Source organism: Euprymna scolopes, chromosome 39 (assembly GCF_053919585.1).
Source record: "Euprymna scolopes isolate OS-2025 chromosome 39, ASM5391958v1, whole genome shotgun sequence".
NCBI lineage: Eukaryota > Metazoa > Mollusca > Cephalopoda > Sepiida > Sepiolidae > Euprymna > Euprymna scolopes.
In genome coordinates, this window is record NC_136520.1 from 25,119,407 (window position 1) to 25,141,145 (window position 21,739).

The 21,739-nt window shown below is 32.4% G+C and overlaps 1 protein-coding gene across 11 annotated transcripts in view; it reads right to left on the reverse strand.

Annotated features, from left to right (window-relative positions):
* Window positions 1–21,739, reverse strand: part of LOC145263676 (uncharacterized) — a 514,716-nt gene that overhangs the window by 130,062 nt on the left and 362,915 nt on the right. For 10 of the 11 annotated variants that reach the window (XM_080120559.1, XM_080120558.1, XM_080120561.1 and 7 more), the window contains 7 exons: window positions 15,350–15,475; window positions 9,025–9,112; window positions 7,506–7,623; window positions 7,015–7,155; window positions 5,392–5,458; window positions 5,197–5,281; window positions 3,083–3,166 (listed from right to left, as the gene is read on the reverse strand). In XM_080120559.1, coding sequence (XP_079976685.1) covers window positions 3,083–3,166; window positions 5,197–5,281; window positions 5,392–5,458; window positions 7,015–7,155; window positions 7,506–7,623; window positions 9,025–9,112; window positions 15,350–15,475 — 709 coding nt within the window. The remainder of the gene's footprint in view (window positions 1–3,082; window positions 3,167–5,196; window positions 5,282–5,391; window positions 5,459–7,014; window positions 7,156–7,505; window positions 7,624–9,024; window positions 9,113–15,349; window positions 15,476–21,739) is intronic. The other variant, XM_080120560.1, reaches the window with a different exon arrangement.

A 21,739-nucleotide genomic window follows, 5' to 3' on the forward strand; every position in this document is an offset into this window, starting at 1 on the left:
CAAAAAAAAAACCTTGTTTATACAAAATACAGCTTAATTAGCCCTCAAAAAGCAAGTAATTATACTGTTTGTCAAAATGCAACCGATAAAAGTTTGTAAACACGAATATATGGAAGCCCAAAATTTCAACCAATCAAAACGCTGTTTCAAAATGAAATGATAGTAAAAGGAGGTAGGGGTGTCAGATTTCTCCCCCTCCCCCTCCCAGATGTGCATCCATACATTCCTATTTTGATCGTTTGTATCAATTTCTATCATTTTTTAATTTAATTATTTTTTATGTTCCTGTTTTTACATTAATTTTTTTTTAATTATTGTTCGAGATTATATAAAAAATTATGTTACGCCAAAAGTTTCACATTCTTGCAAGCAAGGAAATTATTAAAATCTTGCATATAAAAATTTTGCGAAATTTGTAATTTAAAAAAAAAAAGTATAAATATTTTTTTTTGTGAAAATATTAAATAAACAATATTCAGTGGTAATATCGATAGTTTGAGAAATTCATTTTTCTTCAAGTTATATTGAATTCATTAACACAGACTTTAGGGCTTTTTTCGTAATGTTCCTGTAAAAATTATTTTTTTTTTATTGTTACAAATTACGATACTTTATTTATATAAAAAAGCAAAAATAAATTCTTGTTTTTTATTTACTGCTGAAAACCATAACTTGGTTAATTCCCTGATTTTTGGTGAATTTTTAAGTAAAGGGGTCAAAATGTTTATACATTTTGAGCATCCGCATTCATTTTGCCCGTACCTAGTATTTTGGTTCAGAGGGTACACGTTAGTGATGAGACGATTCCTATATTTTTCCAGATTTCGATACAATTACTGATTCCGTACTAAATTCCTGATTCTGATTCTTTATAAATCTCTAAATATTTAACTATAAAAGTGTTATTTTGTCCCGATTACCATAAAAAACACATCTTAAATGTTTTCTCAAACATAAAAACCTACTTGTGAATGGGTGATCTGAAGATTTTAGTATTACTGAAAGTTTAAATCAAATATTTTATTATTACTACAAGCAGTGGAAGATGTTTCTTAAACAAAAATCAAATAAAAAAGATAATTTAAGGAATCCGTTTTGGCATCGGAAAATAGGCTAAAATTTTTCCGATTCCGATAGCCAACAAACTTCTGATTTTTCCCAACACTAGTACACGTACAGTAAGTTTGGCTAAGCACATTGTGTAGAAGTAATTAAAACGAACACAGGGATGTAGTAATGTGACAGAGCCGAGAGCTTGTCAGACAGTGTGACTAGTGATTAGTGTACCAACCCAGATATAGAAACAGTATTTCACGCACTAACAGAAATTTTATCGTTATGTTTAACGAATTTTATCCCGTTGCACGAGACTAAGATTTCTAAAAGAACTTTAATAAAAAATAAAGCAACCAAGGTAAACTGGTATAAAATTTTATCAAAAAGAAAAATAGAAAAGGAAAGAATGATAGAAAAGGAAACGTATTGTTCGACTGGGCTGCCAAATCAGTCTCTTTGGCGGTTCTTAAGAACTCTTTTAACAATTATACTTTTACGTAGTTGGAACACGTCAACACTTCTTACCCTTTTTTTGTGTTATTCAATGCAGAATTGAGATGCATAAATCATTTGCAGTTTCCAACTAAGTTTATCGGACTTCTCGCCACTAGAAATAAATCGATGGAGGATCCGTTACCAAATTTATTTCTTTTACTTTGCTTTTTTTTCACGGCATATCAACCCTTTCTTGGGTTATTTAACATCGAATTAACATTCATCCGGAAATAATGTATAGATACTATTTTATCAAATAAAACAGTAATTTCAACTGTTGTCTTGAGAAATTGAAAACAGACTTTGTTTTGCTTGTTTCTCAAATTTATAATTTTATCTGATTTTGATTCCGTTCAGGCTTTGTTTGGTAAGTTTAATAATTTTGATGGTTAATATTACTTTCTGCTTGTATTCCAAACGTCGCAACACTACTCTGGTGTAATTCAAAGGTCGCAAAACCGCTCTGGTTTTTTTCAGTTCGTCGCAACACCGCTCTGGTGCTTTTTTTCCCCCCCAGCTTCTGCTGGTTTCACTCTTTTTAAAATGGCGCGCTCAATGTTTCAGCCAATTGAATCCCGCGTGAAACAGCAAGAAGTAGTAGCACCAGATACACCGAGAGAGGGGGAGAAAAGAAGGGGAGAAAGAGAGAAGAAAATACACCAATTAGAGGGGGGGAAAGGAAGGGGATGGAGAGAGTAGAAAGACACTAATAGTAGGAAAAAAGGAAGGGGAGGTAAATAGAAAAAAAGGAAAATAAAATTTCTACACAAGCAAATGGCGGCTATATAGAGATATAGGATACTAGTAGATGTGAGAAGTTTTCTAACCTGGTAGAAGGAGCCTACCTTCTTTGCAGCAGACTTGGCAACATCTGTTTATATGCATGTTGAATGAGAATGTCAGCCCAAGGAATTTGTACATTGACCTCTCGGGAATGGTGATATCAGCCATATCAATCGGTGACAGAAACAGTGCAAATCCAATATTCGATTATTTGTTTGTTTTATGGCACATCAACACTTTTTGGGTTAATTCAGCTTACTTGCCATTGCTTTGGCAACATACCATATTAATATTTATAGAAAAGACTGAGACTAGCAACATCACAAGAGATTGCAAAGATAGTCAATTAGTTACAAATACACTTCTGAACCTTAGAAAAGAACGTTCAGATGATTCACCAGCTCAAATATGACAAAAGTATTCCCTAGAAAGTCTGACAGTAGATAAAAAATGAGCTCAGGTGTGAGAAAAGTGCTTGGATGATAGAAAGAACCAACTTTATAAGAAGCAAAAAAAAAAATGGAACTAAAGTATGAACGATTTGATGAGAAAAAAACATCAAGAAATTCCAGAGTCAATTTCTCCTCGTGAAAATCACAGGAAGAAAAGGGAGATGCTTACGGTTGAAAACCAGTCATAACAAGATTAAACAAAACAATTTTGTATATGAATCCACAACTGAACTCTAAATCAGCTCTAAATTGACATTGTAATCAAATGTTAATCTTTTGGATTAAATTTTGCTTACCTGCCCTTGGCATCTCTTGCTTTGACAATTTCATCACCTAATTTGTCTATCAAAACTTCCACACATGATTCATTACCATTTATGCTGAAAATCAAAAAGGAAAAGATTAAACAAACACATTTCTACATAAAATGATTGTGTGGGTGTTATGGGGAAGAAACTCTTTGAAGGATTTTTAAAAGCGACATAACTGTTAGAATGTCCCCTAATGATAAGCAAGTCGAATCACTAAGGATTATAAAGTAGTACTAGTACCACTACAACTACTAGTATATATATATATATATATATATATATATATATATATATATATATGTAAAAGTGAAAATGTGTGTGTGTATGTGTACATTTCCCTAACAAATAATTCTGTCAATTTTCAGTTTACAGACTCGAAATTTGACATAAGGGATATTGAGATTTGGGAAAATCTTTTTAATCTGTTTTTGGCCAAAAATTTTGCTGTTATGGGGTCAAAGTTCAAAGATTTGACCTTTCAGAACTCTACCAAACTCCTCTGCCAATTTTGGATCTAAACACTTGAAATTTTAGATATAGGTTACTTGGGCATGGATCTAACTTTATAATTTGATTTGAGCCCAAAATAATAAATCCTAAGGGGTCATAGTTGGGGTCATAGTTAAAATAAAATTGACCTCTGCGTTCTCTACGTAATTACTTAGCCAAATTTGGATCTAAACATTTGAAATTTTACATAAAGTGTATTTAGATATAGGGCAAGTTTTTTAATCATTTTTTGGCCGAAAAGTTGGTTGCCAAAGGGTCAAAGTTCAAAAGATTTGACCTTTGCGGTCTCTAGCAAACTATTAAGCCAATTTTGGGTCTAAACATTTTAAATTTTACATGAAGGGTATTCAGACATGCAGCAAGCTTGTTAATCAGTTTTGGGGTGAAAATTTTGCTGCCAAGAAGTCAGAGTTGAAAGAGTTGACCTTTGCAGGCTCTACCGAATTCCCCTGCCAATTTTGGGTCTAAACACTTGAAATTTTAGATGTAGGTTACTTGAATATGGGTCAGACATTTTAATTTGATTTGAGCCCAAAACAATAAATGTTAAGGGGTTAAAATTAGGGTCAAAGTAAAAAAATTTTTTACTTCTGCGGTCTCTAACAACTTTTCTCTATGGTAGTTAAGGAAGCATATTATATTGAAATACATATGCACACTTTTTAATACATACATATGCATATAAAGTTATGAACAGTACGTAGAGCCCGAGCAAAGCCGGGCTGAACTGCTAGTATATATATATATATATATATATATATATATATACACACTCATTGGAAAAGGGTTAACATAAATTGTTTTGGTTTTTTCTGAATTTTACATATTACATTGTTATGCATTTTGTTCTCCAAGAACTTTACTTCTAGAAAATTTGTTATTTACATGTTCTGTTGGTGTATCTCAAACATCGAGCTACAGATTTAAAAAAGATTGGTATGCATAAAGAATAGAAAATATTTGCAAAAGCGTACATTTTCACAAAACTTATTTGTAGAAAAAGAAATCCCATACAATGCTCTATTATTAGGGAAAAAAAACCTTTCTCTAAATAAGAGCAATATATTTTTTTTTTGTATAATATATACAGGAATTTATATTTATATTGGTAGTCGGTACCGACGGTTTCAAGCCCGGTAGTTGAGAACTGCTCTTAATGTCCGTCTCAGGCTCTCTTCAGCCAACTCTCATCCCTGAGAGTCGGCTGAAGAGAGACTGAGGCGGACATTAAGAGCAGTTCTCAACTACCGGGCTTGAAACCGTCGGTACCGACTACTAATATAAATGTAAATTCCTGTATATATTATACAAAAAAAAAATATTATATATATATATATATATATATATATATATATATATATATATATATATATATATATATATATACACACAACACACACACGTACGTACATCTCGTCTAAAGACAAAAATCAAATAATTAACAATTCATACATAACGTTTTTTTTTTTATTTTATAAAATTTTATGCATAAAAACCTTTAGAGCAACTTGAGAATACTTGTTTCAATAAAATCATGTGGTTGGATTTAATCAACAAGAAAAGACAAAAAAAACAATTGATATACTTACACTGCACAATGAAGAGGAGTGAATAATGTTTTGCTTGAGGCCATTTTTGTGTGTTCAAGCAGGAGTTCGATACAATTGTCATGGCCTGAAAGGAAAAATGGAAAAAAAAAGCAAACACAAAAATTGAGTTAAATGTGATTACAATTATTGGTTAAGAAAATGCAAAAAAAAAAAATAATAAAAAAACAGTATTACCATTATAACATGCCCAGCTGAGGGGAGTGAAACCTTTGTTGTCTTCTTGATCCCCTAAAGGTCCCACCTGGTAAATAAAATAACGAAAATACACATAACTGTCAAGAGAGAAATTGTAACAGAAATTATAAAATTAAACTGGTATAAAGATAATTACTCCAAAATTAATTAGTATTGATTTATGTTTCAGAATTACATGCAGATTAATAATTAAAAGGAAAAGGAGGAGAAAAAGAAAAAATAGAATAAAAGAAAAAAGAATAAATAAATAAAAGTAAAAGGAGAAAAAGAAATAAAGGGGAAAAGAATAAGAAAAAAGAAAGAAAAAGGTGAGGAGAAAAATGAAAAGTAAAAAACACAAAAAAAAAAAGAAGAAAAAGGAGAAAAAAGAAAGAAAAAAGGAGAAAAAAGAAAGAAAAAAGGAGAAAAAAGAAAGAAAAAAGGAGAAAAAAGAAAGAAAAAAAGGAGAAGAAAAAGAAAAGTTCTACCATACTTTGTACTAAAGTGTTTTTTTTTTTTTAAATGAGCTCAAAGACATCTCGGGAACTAAAAACTAAGTTTTTCTTTTTCTGATTCCTAATCATCCATTTGTTGTTTTGCTCTTATTCTTTATTTTACCATTTTTTTTTTTTTTTTGATGTTTCTGAATTTTTGAGATGAGAATTGGTTATTCATATTATTTGGACTCTTCGGACTACTGTTCTCATCTTGAATGCCATTTTCACAATGTGTTGATTAATGAAACCTCTGATCTCCTTCAGGTGTATCTTGTCGAACTCGGGAATGTTTCTGTTGAACTCTGGAATTTGGACAGAATTTCAAACAGAACCCTTCACAGGAGTAGCATGCTCTTGTGCTGTCATGGCTGACGGAACAATAGCATACTATCCCCATAAAGTAAATAAAGGGTTCCGCTTGAAATTCCAGAGTTCAACAAGATATACTTGAAGGTTACACCAACCAAAACGTTGTGAAAATCACACTCAAGATGAGAACAGTAGCCCGATTGACCCAAATAATACAAATACCATTTTTTAAAAATTTATTTCCATTTTCTTATTTTGTTCAATTTTATGTATTCTCAGATTTTAATGAAGCTTAAATAGAAACGGAGCAACCCCCACACTTTCTTTTGTACCTACTTGAAGACTGGGAGGGGAACAAATGTTTATTTCTTAAATGAATCAAGAAAACTTGTACTAAGTACATGTTTAGTTTTTATTTTGTTTTTCTGTTGACACAAGGTGGCTAACTCATCCCCATTCTCTATAGTTCTTGCATAAAAGATATATTTAATTTAGTGTCAGGATGGCTAATTTCAAACTATAACTAGTGGAATGGGATCATGCAGTTATCTCAGGTGGGTTTTCTCAAAGCCACAAAGGTCATAAAGATTCAATTAATAATCTATTTAAGCATCCAGGCATCAAGTAAACAGCAAACCTGCCCAGCCCCACTCTACGTTAAAACTGAGACAATTAAATAAAATAACATCTCAAACAAAAGACATGATCAAACCAGAAATCCACCTAAACACAACCAATTCACGTATCTCCCTTTAGGCTTTTGCTCATAAATATACAAAGGCTCAGAACAAAGTGGACAAATAAAAAGAAACGTCACCTGTAATAATGTTCCTAACATGCCAACATGTCCACACATGGAGGCAAAATGGAGGGGTGTTCTTCCTCTGATGTCTTTTGCTGTGATTTCAGCCCCATTGTGAAGTAAGGCATCGACACATTCTTCGTGACCATTTGCAGCCTGTACAAAAAAAAAAAAAAAAAAAAAAATGCATAAAAATAAGTGCCATGATTTTGGAAAAATATACACGTTCATCTTTTAAGATTAAACATTTGTGTGGGAGATGCAGCACAATAGATGGGAGACATATAATCTATTATAATGAAGATTTATTGTTTTCTGGGTCAGTTATTTTGAATGAGTGGTATGCACAAATTTTCAATCCTTTCATAGCATTCATCATCATTCAACTGTCGATTTATCCATTGCATGAACTCATCCTCCAATGACTTTTAACCTTTATAAGTGGTAACTCATTAGTAAAAAAAAAAAAAAAAAAAAGAAGAGATATTTGAGGAATCAGGTCTTACCCCACGATGTAAAGCTGTCCGTCCGTTTATGTCTTTATTGTTGACAATAGCACCAGACGTTATCAGGCTTAACACAGCATCAACATGTCCATTCGCGACAGCTAACATCAGTGGTGTCCTACCAAAAAAAAAAAGAAAAAAAAAGAAAACGCTTGTTTTTAATAAAAAGTACAGACAAAACATTTCAGAAAGATTAAGAAATACAAACATAATCTCTAATCAAAATAATTAACTGCACTAATACTAATTAAATTCTGTTATCTTGACTATTCAACTAATGACCATAATGTGGGTTATATTAAGTTTAATTTTAAAATTGAACTATGGTTCACCCCAAACAAAGAAAATTACTATGTAATAGGGATGAAGCCTTCAGGGATATCCCAAGTGGAGAGTTGTGAAGTGTTTGCTAACATTATATAATTATATTTCTGTACAACATTATATAATTATATTTCTGTACAACATTATATAATTATATTTCTGTACAACATTATATAATTATATTTCTGTACAACATTATATAATTATATTTCTGTACAATCTAGGAAACAGTGTGCAGGGACAGAGTTTCAATGTCGAGTAGTATGAGGAAAAAGGCCAGAAGCCATTTGTGAAAATTCAGATGAATAATTCCAGTCTTTTATCATATGAGAAATATATATCTATATAAAGAAATCATGCCATATTTTACTAATATATATATATATTAGGTTGGTGCAAAAATAATGCTTTTTGACATGAAGTTGAACATCAAAAAACAACATTATTTTTGCACCAACCTAATATATAGGTCTCTTTATGTGAAGTTAGGCATTTGTATATATTTATATGCATAGTATTCACTCTTAAACTAGCTAGTCATTACGAAAAGCATAAGGATTAATAATGTGGGCTATATTTAGTTTAATTTATGTTTAGGCAAAGAGAAGTGTAAACCATTTGTGAAACCAGATAAAACTTCTGATTTTTATGAAATTTTAACAATATATATTTGACATCAATAAATATTCCTAAAATGTCAGTTTAATGGATTTTGTCTAAAATTGGAACTAAAATTCTAGTAGCATTAAATTATTGTAACAGCATATAAAAGTGGTACAAAACTGTCGGTTAATTTGACTCATCATGGAATAGGTATTTTTCAAGTATTGTTATACAAGACAAATATTGTTAGTCATCAAATTCACTGCTGAAAGTGACAATTCCTTAATTTCTGCTGTGTTTGTTATAACTTGTGCATAGTAAATTTGCAGAGATTGCAGATTTTTCTATATTTATGGTTTGCATGAAAAATATATTTCTGTGGTTCTCTTCTGGAAGTTGAAGGTTCAATCATCAGTGTAGGCGATATGAAGAATACAATTGCAAATTATTTAGGACTTCTAACCAGTTATGACTGACAAAACAAGAACATGCTAAAATGGGTAATCATACTGCATTTAATTTACACAGAAAAGTGATCCCACATTTTAAAGTCTAAATTGGCAAACCTTTATTTTGTGATCAAATGACTTACCTTTCATTATCGTCTATACAATCTACAATATTACTATCCTCTGCAGCTTCCAAAAGTACCCGTAAGCAGTCTGTATGGCCATTGTAGGCTGAAAAACAGAAAATACAAAAATTAAAACAATTTTAACCATGAATAACATAGTCTGCTGACACTTTCCAGTAATGAGTGGGCCCTGCACACAATTACGGCTAACAAATGGGCTAGCAAGTCCCAGAACGAAATTGAAAAATGTCAACTCGTATTAATCTCTATATTCACTAGCATTTTTTAAATTCCTCTTGAGATTGCCTCAAATAAGCAAAATGTCAAATAAGCAAAATGTCAAAGAAGCTCTTACATTTGAAAAAGGCGATTCATACTGATATATATTTAACTGTCACACAAAATATTGACACTTCAAGATCAAACATATCTTTTTAGCATATGTCATAATTTTGAACAACTTTATTCAATTAATGTAACACAAAATAATATATCAAACTTCAGAAAAAATATAAAGATTTGGATATTAATTGCTATCAAGGCACACTTGCACCAACACAATCAGTAAATTGTTATCATGAACTAAATGTATAACTCAAATGAAAGCAACAATAAAAGTCAGTCGTGAAACTAATATCTCCGCTTGAAAACATACGAGTCAATATCTTATCTGGGTTTTACTTCTCCATATTTTATGTATGAAGTATTCTTCTATTTATGCTATGCAAACGTTGATAACTCAAAAACTATTAATTTATGTAATTTTGAATGGTGATTATTGTTATTAATGAGCATCAAATCCATAAAATTTGAAATTTTATCAAAATTTTCAACAAGATGCAGAACTTTACATGAGCCAAATAGTATCTGTGATAAATAGAACCAATATTATTGCTAAAAGTATGACTTTCATCTTTCGTCAGACCTTGACTTGAATATGCCCAAATTAAGTCTGTTTTCATCGAGTAAGCAATATCCTTTTCTTCTCCTTACTATTTCCTTCTCACAAAAGAGACGTTAAGAGTCTATCCCTGCTTCATTATTATTTTCATGGCAGGTGCTTTACTGAGCTTCAGTTTATGATCCCCTCTGAAAAACATTCAAGACAAACGCCTGTCTAGCTACAACCACTGTCAACAATTTCCCCTACTCTCTATCTGTGTCTAAACCTAAATGAAAATTTGATGAGAAAAGTTTCTGTCTTAGAGCTGCACATTTGTAGAATATCGTGGGACTGCTTCCCAACTGACTAGAACATGGTCCAATGTAAACAAATTCTTGTTTAGCCAACCTCTTAAATAATCAAATTCTACGCAATTTCTACTACTACTACCACCACCAATCACCATGGTGATGTCTCATACTCAACCTGGCACTCATTAGCTCTTATCCTTGAGTGACTTTCAGCCTTAATAAACTGTGACTACTTGCAAAAAAAGTTTTAAAAATGAAGAAAAGATTTTGAAAAAAAAAAGAAAAGAAAGAAAAAGCGACAAACAAACTCAGACGCAAACATAACGTTTCAAAAATAAAAAATGTAATTTGTTTCTTGTTGTACAAAATATAACAGGATTCAAGTTTTAAAATTTAATCTCGTCAAGATGACTGCTAATATGAAACATTTTTAAATAATCACCTAAAAATAAAAATCAGGAAGGGAGTTAGCTAATATTTTTTATTTAAGAAAAAAAATAACTTCACTGCATCCGGAGCAATGTTGAGTAGACATGGCTAGTAATAATTTCATTTAATTGATATAATTACCTATCTAGAATAGATAATGCAAATATACAGATCAAAATCTCTTTAATCAGAACCCAACAAATGTTCTGGTAAATTCACACTAACTGAACAAGAGTAATCAATGGCAAAAAAGAAGAAAATCTGAAATCAAAATAAATTTCCCATCCTGCCCCCCCCCACCTTTGTGTGTGTAGAGAACAGCACAAAAAGTATACATACCCCCCCCCCCTCCAAACAACTTTAATCAGTTCCAATAAAGAAAGTCAAAATTCAAATAGAAACATTGAGTGTTCGTGTGGAGAATAAAGGAAAGAGGAAGTCATTTATTGATGAAAGAAAACTCATCTAACTTTCCTATTCCTCTCATGACTTGTTTGAAATCTTAGCCTTCATGCCAAAAATCAAAATTTTCCAGTTTTCAGAGAGAACTAACAGAGCGAAAAGGAAGGTAGGAAGAGGAAGAGAGAAAAGAAAACAGGAAAAGAGAAAACTAAAGAGAGGAAGAATGAGGAGAAAAAGAGAAATAAAATCCAACCAAATAATATGAAAAAAGGAGCTAAGACTCTAGTAATGTGGCAAAAAAGAAATTTTCTTATTAAAAACAAAACAAAGAACTCATATTCATGGTAGGCCTTAGTGATTTAAGTAGAAATCCACTTTTTCTGGATTTGAAAAAAATTCAAAATTCTGCTAAAAGTAGATTTTTTTCATGCAGTTTATTTTAAAAATATTTTACATGTGTTCTATTAACAAGGCTCCCCGGTATTATTTGTAATTTAAAACAGTTGATTTCCTACCAAAACAAGTAATTGAGGTAAAACTTAAAAAAGCAAATACACAAGTTTTTAAATTAAAAATAAAAGGGGGGGGGATCATAATCGTCCTGATCCACATCACGCTCCAATTTAAATGAATGGCTCTTGTCTTAGAGAAGCCCGTGTCTTGACAAGCTTCACTCCTGATCTGAAATGGAACGCATACAAATTTGTTGTCAAGATCACTGGAAAGATGATTGGATCATTCTACTGCTCCAGTAAGTATTTCACTACCAATGTGATCCCTATCTGTATAAGAGCCAGGTGTGCCTTAGAATGGAGTACTATTACCACATCTGGGCAGGAGCTGCTCGGAACGCTCTATTCTGCCTTGATAGAATTTAAAATCAGCTTTGAAACCTAGTAGGTGATGCCCCTTTTTTCCATGCAATCTCTTTCCCACAGAAGAGATATCATGAACCTGTTTCTGCTCTATTGCTATTTTCATGGCAAGTGCTTGTCTGAACTCCAATCTATGCCCCCTCCCTTGCCAAATTTTCACTAAAAAACACTCGACCAGCTGAAACCACTATACATGATTTTCCCCACTCTCTATCTGTGCCTAAATGTAAATGCAGATTCCATGAACAAAACTTCTTTCTCAGAACTGCCTACATTTGGAACATTGTTCCACTGGTATGCTTCCCTACTAAATGCAACATGGTAGCCTTCAAATCCAATGTAAACAAGTTCCTATTAAGTCGTCTTCAGAAATAATCAAACTCCAGCCAATTTACATTATTAATTTTTTTTTTATTACATTTTCACCCCAAACAAGGCAAATTGCCACTTTGATGTAGGGGGTTACTATCAGGGGCAACAACTACTGGGGTACTATGTAGGGATTTGGGCAGCAAGATGTCGGTTCACATTACACTTGAACTTCTGCACGTCAGTACTGTTGGAGAAGCAGGGACCTGGAATGGAATTCCAAAGTCTAGCAGTTCTGGGGAAGAAACTATTGGAGTAGAAAGATCTTTTACATCTAGGGATCTCTACAGTGTGGGGGTGGGATTTAGCAGCCTGTCGGGTTTGTCGTGGGAGCACAAGTGATTGCAGTTCGTCAGAGCATTCACCACTAAAATACTTGTAGAAAAGGCAGAGGGATGCAACATTTCGTCGATGGGAGAGAGGCTGAAGCTTAGATGCCAGTTCAGGGCCTATCAGGTTTGCGACTCTCTTTTGAACCTTGTCAAGGAGCGAGAGACTAGTAGCAGATGCACCAGCCAAAATGTGACAGCAATACTCCATACATGGGCGAATGGTGGCCTTATAGAGGTACAGGATACTTTCGGGTGTTAGTAGTTGTCTAGCACGGTAGAGAGAGCCCACCTTTCTTGCAGCGGCCCTGGTAATGCCTTCAATGTAATTGCTCCAACTCATGTTTCTTGTGAACGTTAGGCCAAGGAGTTTGAAAGATGTACTCTCAGATAAAGAGTCGTTGGCCATTGCTATTGGTGGTAGAGAGGGGTTCTTGTAATTATTGAATGAAACTAGTTTAGTCTTGGCGGCATTGAACATGACCAACCATTTTTGTCCCCATTCCACTACAGATTGGAGGTCTTCCTCTAGTGTTTCTGTCATTTCTTTAGAAATGTGTTCATTCGTCTTCCTGTCATGCCTGCCATAGAGTGTAGTGTCATCAGCATATATACCCATCTCAATTTTGGCAATTTTGTTGGGGAGGTCATTTATGAATATCAGGAACAATAGAGGTTCAAGGATAGACCACTGGGGCACTCCCACATTTATATCATATTGTTTAGATGTACGACCGTCGAGGACAACCTGGATTTTTCTCTTATCTAAGAAGGATTTAATTATGTTAAGTATTCTACCAGTGATACTGTATGATCTAATTTTCCTGAGGAGACCCTCATGCCATACCCTGTCAAAAGCCTTAGATATATCTAGAGCTACCGCTCTGCCCTCCCCCGCTTTGTCCAGTGAATGGTATTAATGATTACTTCATTACCACCCTACATCCAGGTTAATTCCTATTTTGATCACAAAAATATAAAGGAATATTTTTTATCTTTTAAAGACAATGAAATTTTATCCATTAGTTGTTTATTATAAGTTATTAAGATTAAGCCTCCTCTTTTTTGCTCATAAAATTCAATTTGCATACATTATTATTCTTTCCTTTCTTTATTGTTATGAAGTATTAAGCCTCCCTTTTTTTGCTACAGAATAGAAAAAAAAAAAACTTAATTGTGTGGCACATTGAGTTTTTTGTTTTTTTTTAAATTATTTTTTTTCGGAGCTTAGAAATATGACAATTAGTAAGAATTAATAGAAATATTATCATAGTATTATTTGAATATTCGGACTACTAGTCTAATCTTGATTGTTAACATCAACATCCGCCAATGTAACCGTCAACCTTCAGGTGGATTTGTTTGAATTTTAGAATCTTTTATGTTGAACTCAGAAATCACTATAAAATTATTAAGCTATTATATACTTGCCTTCATATGAGGGCAAAGTTAGACTCAAGGTCGATTTTTAACATGAGAAAATTCCAGCTCTCTAAAAGAGATACTCTGGATTAAGGCAAAAATTAAAATTGCCTCAGTCTAAAAAGATTTCTTTCACTGAGGATAGAAGAGATGAATTAAAGCACCAAAATAGATACTACACTTTGCTCCTAACTAAAAGGCCTGACATCTGATTTTCAATCAAAGCTTTCTCTGACTATACCATTATTTTGTTGATTATGCTTTCAACCTATTGCTATTGCCATCATGGACAAGGAATGTTTTCACTTTATTGCTTTCCAACAAAATACTTTGTTTTTATTATAATTATTATTTTGACTTCCAATCTGTCTGCAGGGGACCCAGGATGAAAATCTGCATCCTACCTATTTAGTGAATTTTAGGTCAGGAAGCTAGTATCTTCAGACAGCCTGATTTGGTAGCCTTAGAATAGTAACCAATGAAAAAAGAGCTTTTATGTTGCCCCCGGCTAAAAGCAAACTAGATCAGATTAGTTTTAAGGCTTCAAAAGTCATAGAGAACTGTCGATGCAGACGCATAGCATAACAGTTCTAAATGATGACGGTCTTCTAAAAGTTTACAGTTCAATTCATGATACGGATAATAACTAGTAATCACAGAAATTAACCCTTCTATTTAGTCATGACTGACGGAATGAGAAAAATCTATTCTCATAAATTAAAAAGTTCAGCTGGAAATTACATTCAAGTTCACAAGTTTGATTAGAAAGTTAAAAAAGTCCGATGAGAGGGTCCTCAAGTCTGAGGAGAAGATTCTCAAGTTCGAAGAGAGAATTCTCAAGTTCGAAGAGAGAATTCCCAAGTTCGAAGAGAGAATTCCCAAGTTCGAAGAGAGAATTCCCAAGTTCGAAGAGAGAATTCCCAAGTTCGAAGAGAGAATTCCCAAGTTTGATGCAAAAGTTTTATTTTAAAATGCACCCAAAGAAGATATGAGGTTACATCAACCGAAATGTTGTAGATCTAAAATAACAAGAAGAGCAGTCCAAATAAAAAAAACAAAATTTTAAAATGTTTTTGGTTATTACCAAAAAAACAACCCCCAAAAAAAAAAAAAAGTTCCAAACTGAGGAATTCTCATTCAATCCATTGCTAAAATAGGGTTTTTATTATAATTTTCTTTAGTTTAAAAAAGCAAAACAAAATTTGACAAAAAAAGGAGGCAGAGTGTGGGAGGTCAGTGTGAGAATCAAATCAAGGTATTGTGAGTGAGGAAAGGAAGACAGGTGAGTGTGCAGGCAAGTGTGTGATGGTGGTGAAAACTTACCGGCCGCATGGAGCGGGGTTCTGCCAACTACAGAATCATGTACCAGAATGCTGGCTCGGTTTTGTAGCAAAATATGTACACATTCAGTGTGACCACGAAAGCAGGCCAAGTCCAACATTGTACGTCCTGAAATAAAATTGGAGGTTAGGTTAGGTGACGGTGGTGGCGATAAATGTTCAAGGCAAACTAAAACTAATCTGGATAGACATGCAAGGACAAGTGACACCAAGACAAAAAAAAAATGTTATGTAAAGAGCAGATTAATACATTAATCTTATCAACCATAAAGACATTTTCATAGTTATATCATTCGATTTCTAATTAAATTATTCAAAAATCTGAACATGAATTCATGTTTTATCAGCAAAATGATAAAATTTCCATGTTACATATTACTTAGCAGTAAAATTTGTAATTATAGAATGATTAAAAAAACAAAAGGTTACTTAATTATAATTAACAACTTGCTTATGTATAACTTTCCTACTCCTAATCTTTAATTCTAGCTCAACTGGTCAGACAACTGAGCATTGGCTACTAAATTGGACCCCCCCCCCGCTTCCCATATTGACTAAGTGTCATTAAATACTTGGCATAAACTGTTTTCACAGGTTATCAGATTTTGTCCAGTCTGTTCATAATATTCTTAATCATTCAACTGATAATCTATCTCATTAATCCTTGAATGGCTTGATAAGTGGTGTCTGTAAATCTTTAAAAATGACTGCCTCCATCATATTTTACATTACAGAGAAACCAACTTGTTCATCTAAGAATAATAGAATATCACAGCTTGCTTGTGTACTTATTCCTTGGCTTTTGTTTTGTATTTGGTTGAAACAGTCAACCCTGGTACTAAATTCAATATTCTTTGATATTTGAAGAATTAACCAAGTCAACCATGCAAAGTTCTAACTTGCGTCCAATTCACAAACACGTTTGAATGAACATTTATACACTCAAATGTCCACACAGGAATTATTCAAGTAGCCACCTGGGCATGAATTCAAAACAACACTTGCATATTTTTGCTGAAAGGCCCTCAGCACCTGCTAATTTTTTGTTCTTCAGCTTTTTTATTACTTCTATAATCTTATCTTTAATTAGTGGATTGCAGTTGGAATCATAAGTGAAACCGATTATGTTGCTTTTGAGAAAGGTGCTGGGCTGGTGCCACCATTTGGTGTGACCTGCCAGCTGTGTTCCATTCTCATCAGCATTTCACTGAAAGAACACTTGCTTTTTATCAATGATTTCAAAAGTTTGTAAAGCTTTCTCGTGTCTCCTACCTATGCTGTTTGTCTGATTTACTTTGCAATTGCACAGGGAAACAGTTATTTATTGTCTGAGCTGCCGGAAATCTAAGTTTCCATAGTTGCAAGCATCTTTGGTTTCCTAAACAAGGAAACAGAAACACTTAAATGGAGACACTGCTGGTTTGGTCAATTCTTCAATATCTCGAGAAATAATTTATCCTCAAATGGGTAGTCTCAATCAATTTACTGGCAATCTACCTCATTAACCTTTATCCTTGAGTAGCCTTTAGCCTTGATAAGTGGTGTTTGTTTATATTAAAACTATGAAATTCTTAAAAAAAAAAAAAGAAAGAGGATGGTCGATCAGTGGAAATTGGAATGATTGCATTGCAGAGAATCGACCTGTCCCTCTAAAAACAATAGAACATCCAAGCCTGCTTGTATGCCAACTGTATGACTTGATTTTTATTTAACTTTAGCTTAGCTGATCAGCTGACTGAGTGCTCACTACTAAATTCAATACTAATTAAATTAATAGTTTAATATTTGAAAAATGGGCTACGTCAATCATGCATGTACTATGAAAACGACACTTTGTGGTGCAAGGGTTTGAACTAGCACCCAGTTAACAAACTCCTACTTAAATGAAGCAATTTTTATACACTACAATGTCCACTTACCGATTAGTAACCAACCAGAACTCAGAAAGTGGACTTGCTTATTTCAGAACAATTGAACCTATATTATTATATTTTGGCATTTTTTAGATGAAGATTAAATCACAAGGATCATGGTGCAATGGATCAAAGTGCCAAGTAATAAGAAGTTCTGACAATTTTCTGGAAATTCAAAGTTCCTCAGTATGGGTATTACTATTAAGAATACATTCCTAAATTTATGAAGACTTCTACTCAATTATGGCTGACAAAACAAGAGCAAACTATTTCTGTGAATTAAATAAAAGATGCCATTCAAAATTCTGAGCAGATTCCCAAGTTCGACAAGATGTACCTAAAAAAGGTCAGAGGTTACATTGGTTGAAGCATTGTGAGAATAATATCCAAGACAAGAACAGTAGATGGAATAATCCAAATAATACAAAACCTGATTATATACCAACTCTCTAGCTCCTGATCTGTATTTAGTCTTAGCTCAACTAATCAGACAACTGAGCACTGGCTGCTAAATCCAATGTGGTATTATGAACAAGATGGCATGAAGCCACAAAGTTAATTCGGAAATAATTAAATGTATTTTTTCCCTTCTCACAATCAAGGTTGATGATATTGCCTGCTTACTTCTCTCTCATACAGGTAACTGGAACTTGTGAAAGAAATTAAAACAATTCACCTGTTCTCATTCTTAGTGCAGGACGCTCCCTGGAAAGATTCAGTCAACATCTTTCGAAGGACGATGTTTCTAAATAATTTCAAATTCACAAACGGTCTTCACTCGCATGTGTACCTTCATACATCTGTCTGCATGTGTGTTCACAAATTGGTCAAATCTAAGCATGTGATACCAAGGGATTTTCAAACAGTTTAATTCACTGATGCCCCCCCCCCCCGATAATCAGGACTGATACATTATTAAAGACAATAGAACGATAGAAAGTAAAGCAAGAACTGCTCTGTGATATACTTCTCCTTGAACCTTTAGTGCAAATGTGTTGGTGGGTAACAGAAGACAACAAACTAATGATATGCAGGGGCACTTTGGTATTTTACTCATCAGAAAGAGGTGTGATCCTGAATGGAATGGGCTTCACACTCACTGAATCATAAGCCCTGAATTTTATTTGTAGGGTTATCTCAAAGATAATTTCTATCAAAACAATCTCCAGATTATTCCTAAACTGAAGAGGACCATCATGGTTAAAGTCAGGGTAGTACCAAGAGAGGGGAATAACAATTTTGCTCATCTTATTGAGGTGAGCTTATAATTGAACAGTGATAAAAAAAAAAATGCTGAACATTTAGGATTAAAACTTGGTGGACAATGCATGCATAGAGTGATGTTTATTTGTACAAGATATGATTGGATTGCAGAAAGGATGGTGAATTTTATTAATATTTTGAGTAAGAGGTAGTTAATCCACTACTACTAATAATTCCAAAAAGTTACAATAGTGAAAGGGTGTGCCATTATTATGAAAGGGGAGGACATTCAAAGGTTAAGAAATGTAGTTCTCAATAATTTCTGGAATTAAGACAGAGTATGTTTTGACATAGCAACACTTCCAGACACCATCCGTGGGAGGCGTTATATAGCTAGGTGTAGCAAGAAAAGCTGTCTATCGATTTATCTGTTTTTCTCAGAACGGTAACCTGTCTCTGACCTTTTTTCCTGTGGCTTCTTTCCTTCTTATAAATCAATTAGGTCTAAGATCGAAAAGCCTACTGACCTAAATTTATATATTAATGTGCGTATAAAAATCTTTTTTTATGTATTTAAATAAAATTAACCATTAAAACCAACATTTAAATGAAATTTTGTAAGTTTTGTTATTTCAGATTTAAATAATTCTAAAATTTAAATAATCAATTCAGTTACAGTGTATTTGTTTCTTACAAGAACTGTTGTATCTGTCAATAAAATATCGCTATTATCATTTTACTTACATTATTTTTTTAAATACATAATAATCAATGCTATCTATGAGAAAGAAGGACACGATAACGTATTAGAAAAAGTACAGTATTGTTAACAGGTGAGAAATCAGTAAAACATCAAATGACGGATAAATTTAATTTTTTTTGAATCTGTATAGTTTTAAACTTTTGTAATTTTTTCAGATTTGTTATTTAAGAACTTGTTTCAAGACCTTCATATAGTCTAATTCATCAATAAAAATGGTGATAATTTTTATGCTTCCACTAACCCTAGGCCTAGGGGTTATTTCCAGTCAGATTATGATAAGGTTTTTTATACATAATTTTTTAAGCCTGAAATTAACGACCATCTCAAAACAAAGTGAAATGACAAAAGTTTTAAATTATGCATGATATATATTTTTATCATTTGGTAAAAGTTTTTTGTCATATATTGTGCTTATTTTTTATTTCTGTTGTTAACTGCATTTTTACTACTAGATTAAGTCATAAAATTGATTTTTTTTTTTAAATTTCTCTTTCACATGTCGTAATGGAATATTTTGAAAATTATAGGCAAAAACAGAATCTTAAAGAAATTCTGTGACAGGTCTTGAAATATACTGTTGTCCAATTGAAGAGATATTTAAGCATTCTAGGACGATTTTCTTTAAAAAATTATTACTTCTCAGATAGAGAGTATATGCAACATTTGTGAAGTGCATTGAACAGCTTGAACCGGGGAGGATGTATATTGTTGTTTGAAAGTTACCTGTATTTTTTTTATGAACATACATCTACATAGTGATAAGTGATATGATACAAAAAGCGAAGTGGCCAATCATATGAAACCGTGTGAAGTACTATAATGGGACCAAATTTAACGACCAATGAAAACAGGCTTAGAACATGACAAAGTATAAAATAAATTTAAATAAAAAATAAACAAAATTAAAAGATAAACAACAATAAATAATATATATTTCCGTTAATTTTATATCTAATTTATGTTGTATACTACCAATACTTGATATGATGGTTTTTTTTTTGGGGGGGGGGATGTTGGCTGTGAGTTTTTGGATGATGTTGGCTGTGAGTTTAAGCCAGGAAGGGCAGTCCGTCAACATCTAAATTTGCATCTGAAGTATTGTATGTCTTTGAGTATTTGCTGTAAGATGTTCTTTTTGCCCATTTTTTTTTTTTTTTTGCTATTATTTCAATAAATTTAAAATTTTCACTTTTTTTAAGTCGCTCATTGATCCAAACTAAGTGTGTGTGTAGAGAGTGAAAGAGAGGTAGGGATAGAGAGAAAAAAAGAGGATAGCAAGAAAGAAAGATATGTTTCGGTTTAAATTAATGTTGTAGAAAATAACAATTAGTTGCAAGTATTTCAAAAAAGGATGCTCGTAACAAACTTGAAGCAAATATAAAGTAGAGGTTTATCAAAAGGAATAATAACTCCACTTCAGGAATGTTTGTGCACTTGTACAGATGTGTGTGTATGAAATAAGGCATCAGGTGTGGGAGATAAGATTAAATGCAGAGAGGGGGGGGGCATTTTGCTTTAAATGTTATTCATAGTTTGATTCATTATATTTTATTATGTAATTTTTTATTTGTTACTTTTAATTTTTATCTATTTTTTATATAGATATTTTTCATATATTTCTTTACTAAGTTTTATTAAATGATACATATTTATGGTAATATATGTAGGGAATGGATATATATATATATATATATATATATATATATATATATATATATATATATATTCATCCATTTCCGACACATTATCACAAATATGTATCATTTAATAAGATTATATACATGTAGTACAAAACTTTGTTGAAATTCAAAGACTTACATTTTTTTCTGTTTTGTAACTTTTGTTTATTTCATCTTGGATTTCTTCATTATGGCAATTTCGTTAATGGGATGGCAATTTTATGATTTTATGTTTTCATAAAGTCTCCAATTCTCATCAATTTATCAGATGTTATTTTCATTCAATGTTACCAATAAAAAGTTAATTTTGTACATGATAAACCTGGTGTTTTCATTTGGGGAAAAGAAATTCCATCCCCACGTTGTTACAAGTTGGCCATGGAATTTCTTTTCCCTAAACGAAAACACCAGGTTTATCATGTACAAAAATAACTTTTTATTGGAAACATCGAACGGAAATAACATCTGATAAATTGATGAGAATTGGAGACTTTATGAAAACATAAAATCATAAAATTGCCATCCCATTAACGAAACTGCTGTAATGAAGAAATCCAAGATGAAACAAAAGTTACAAAAAAGAAAAAGTGTAATGTAATGAATTTCAACAAAGTTTTGTAATATATATGCTCTGCACCTATAAAGTAGATACACTGAGCTTTACTCGCAATTAAAGGTGATTCAGTTTTTATCATAACAGTCTCCACCCGTTAAACAAAAATGGTATACATTGATATTAACATTTATAAAATAAATATATATATATATATATATATATATGAAAATATATACATGTATGAAAATATCTAAAAACC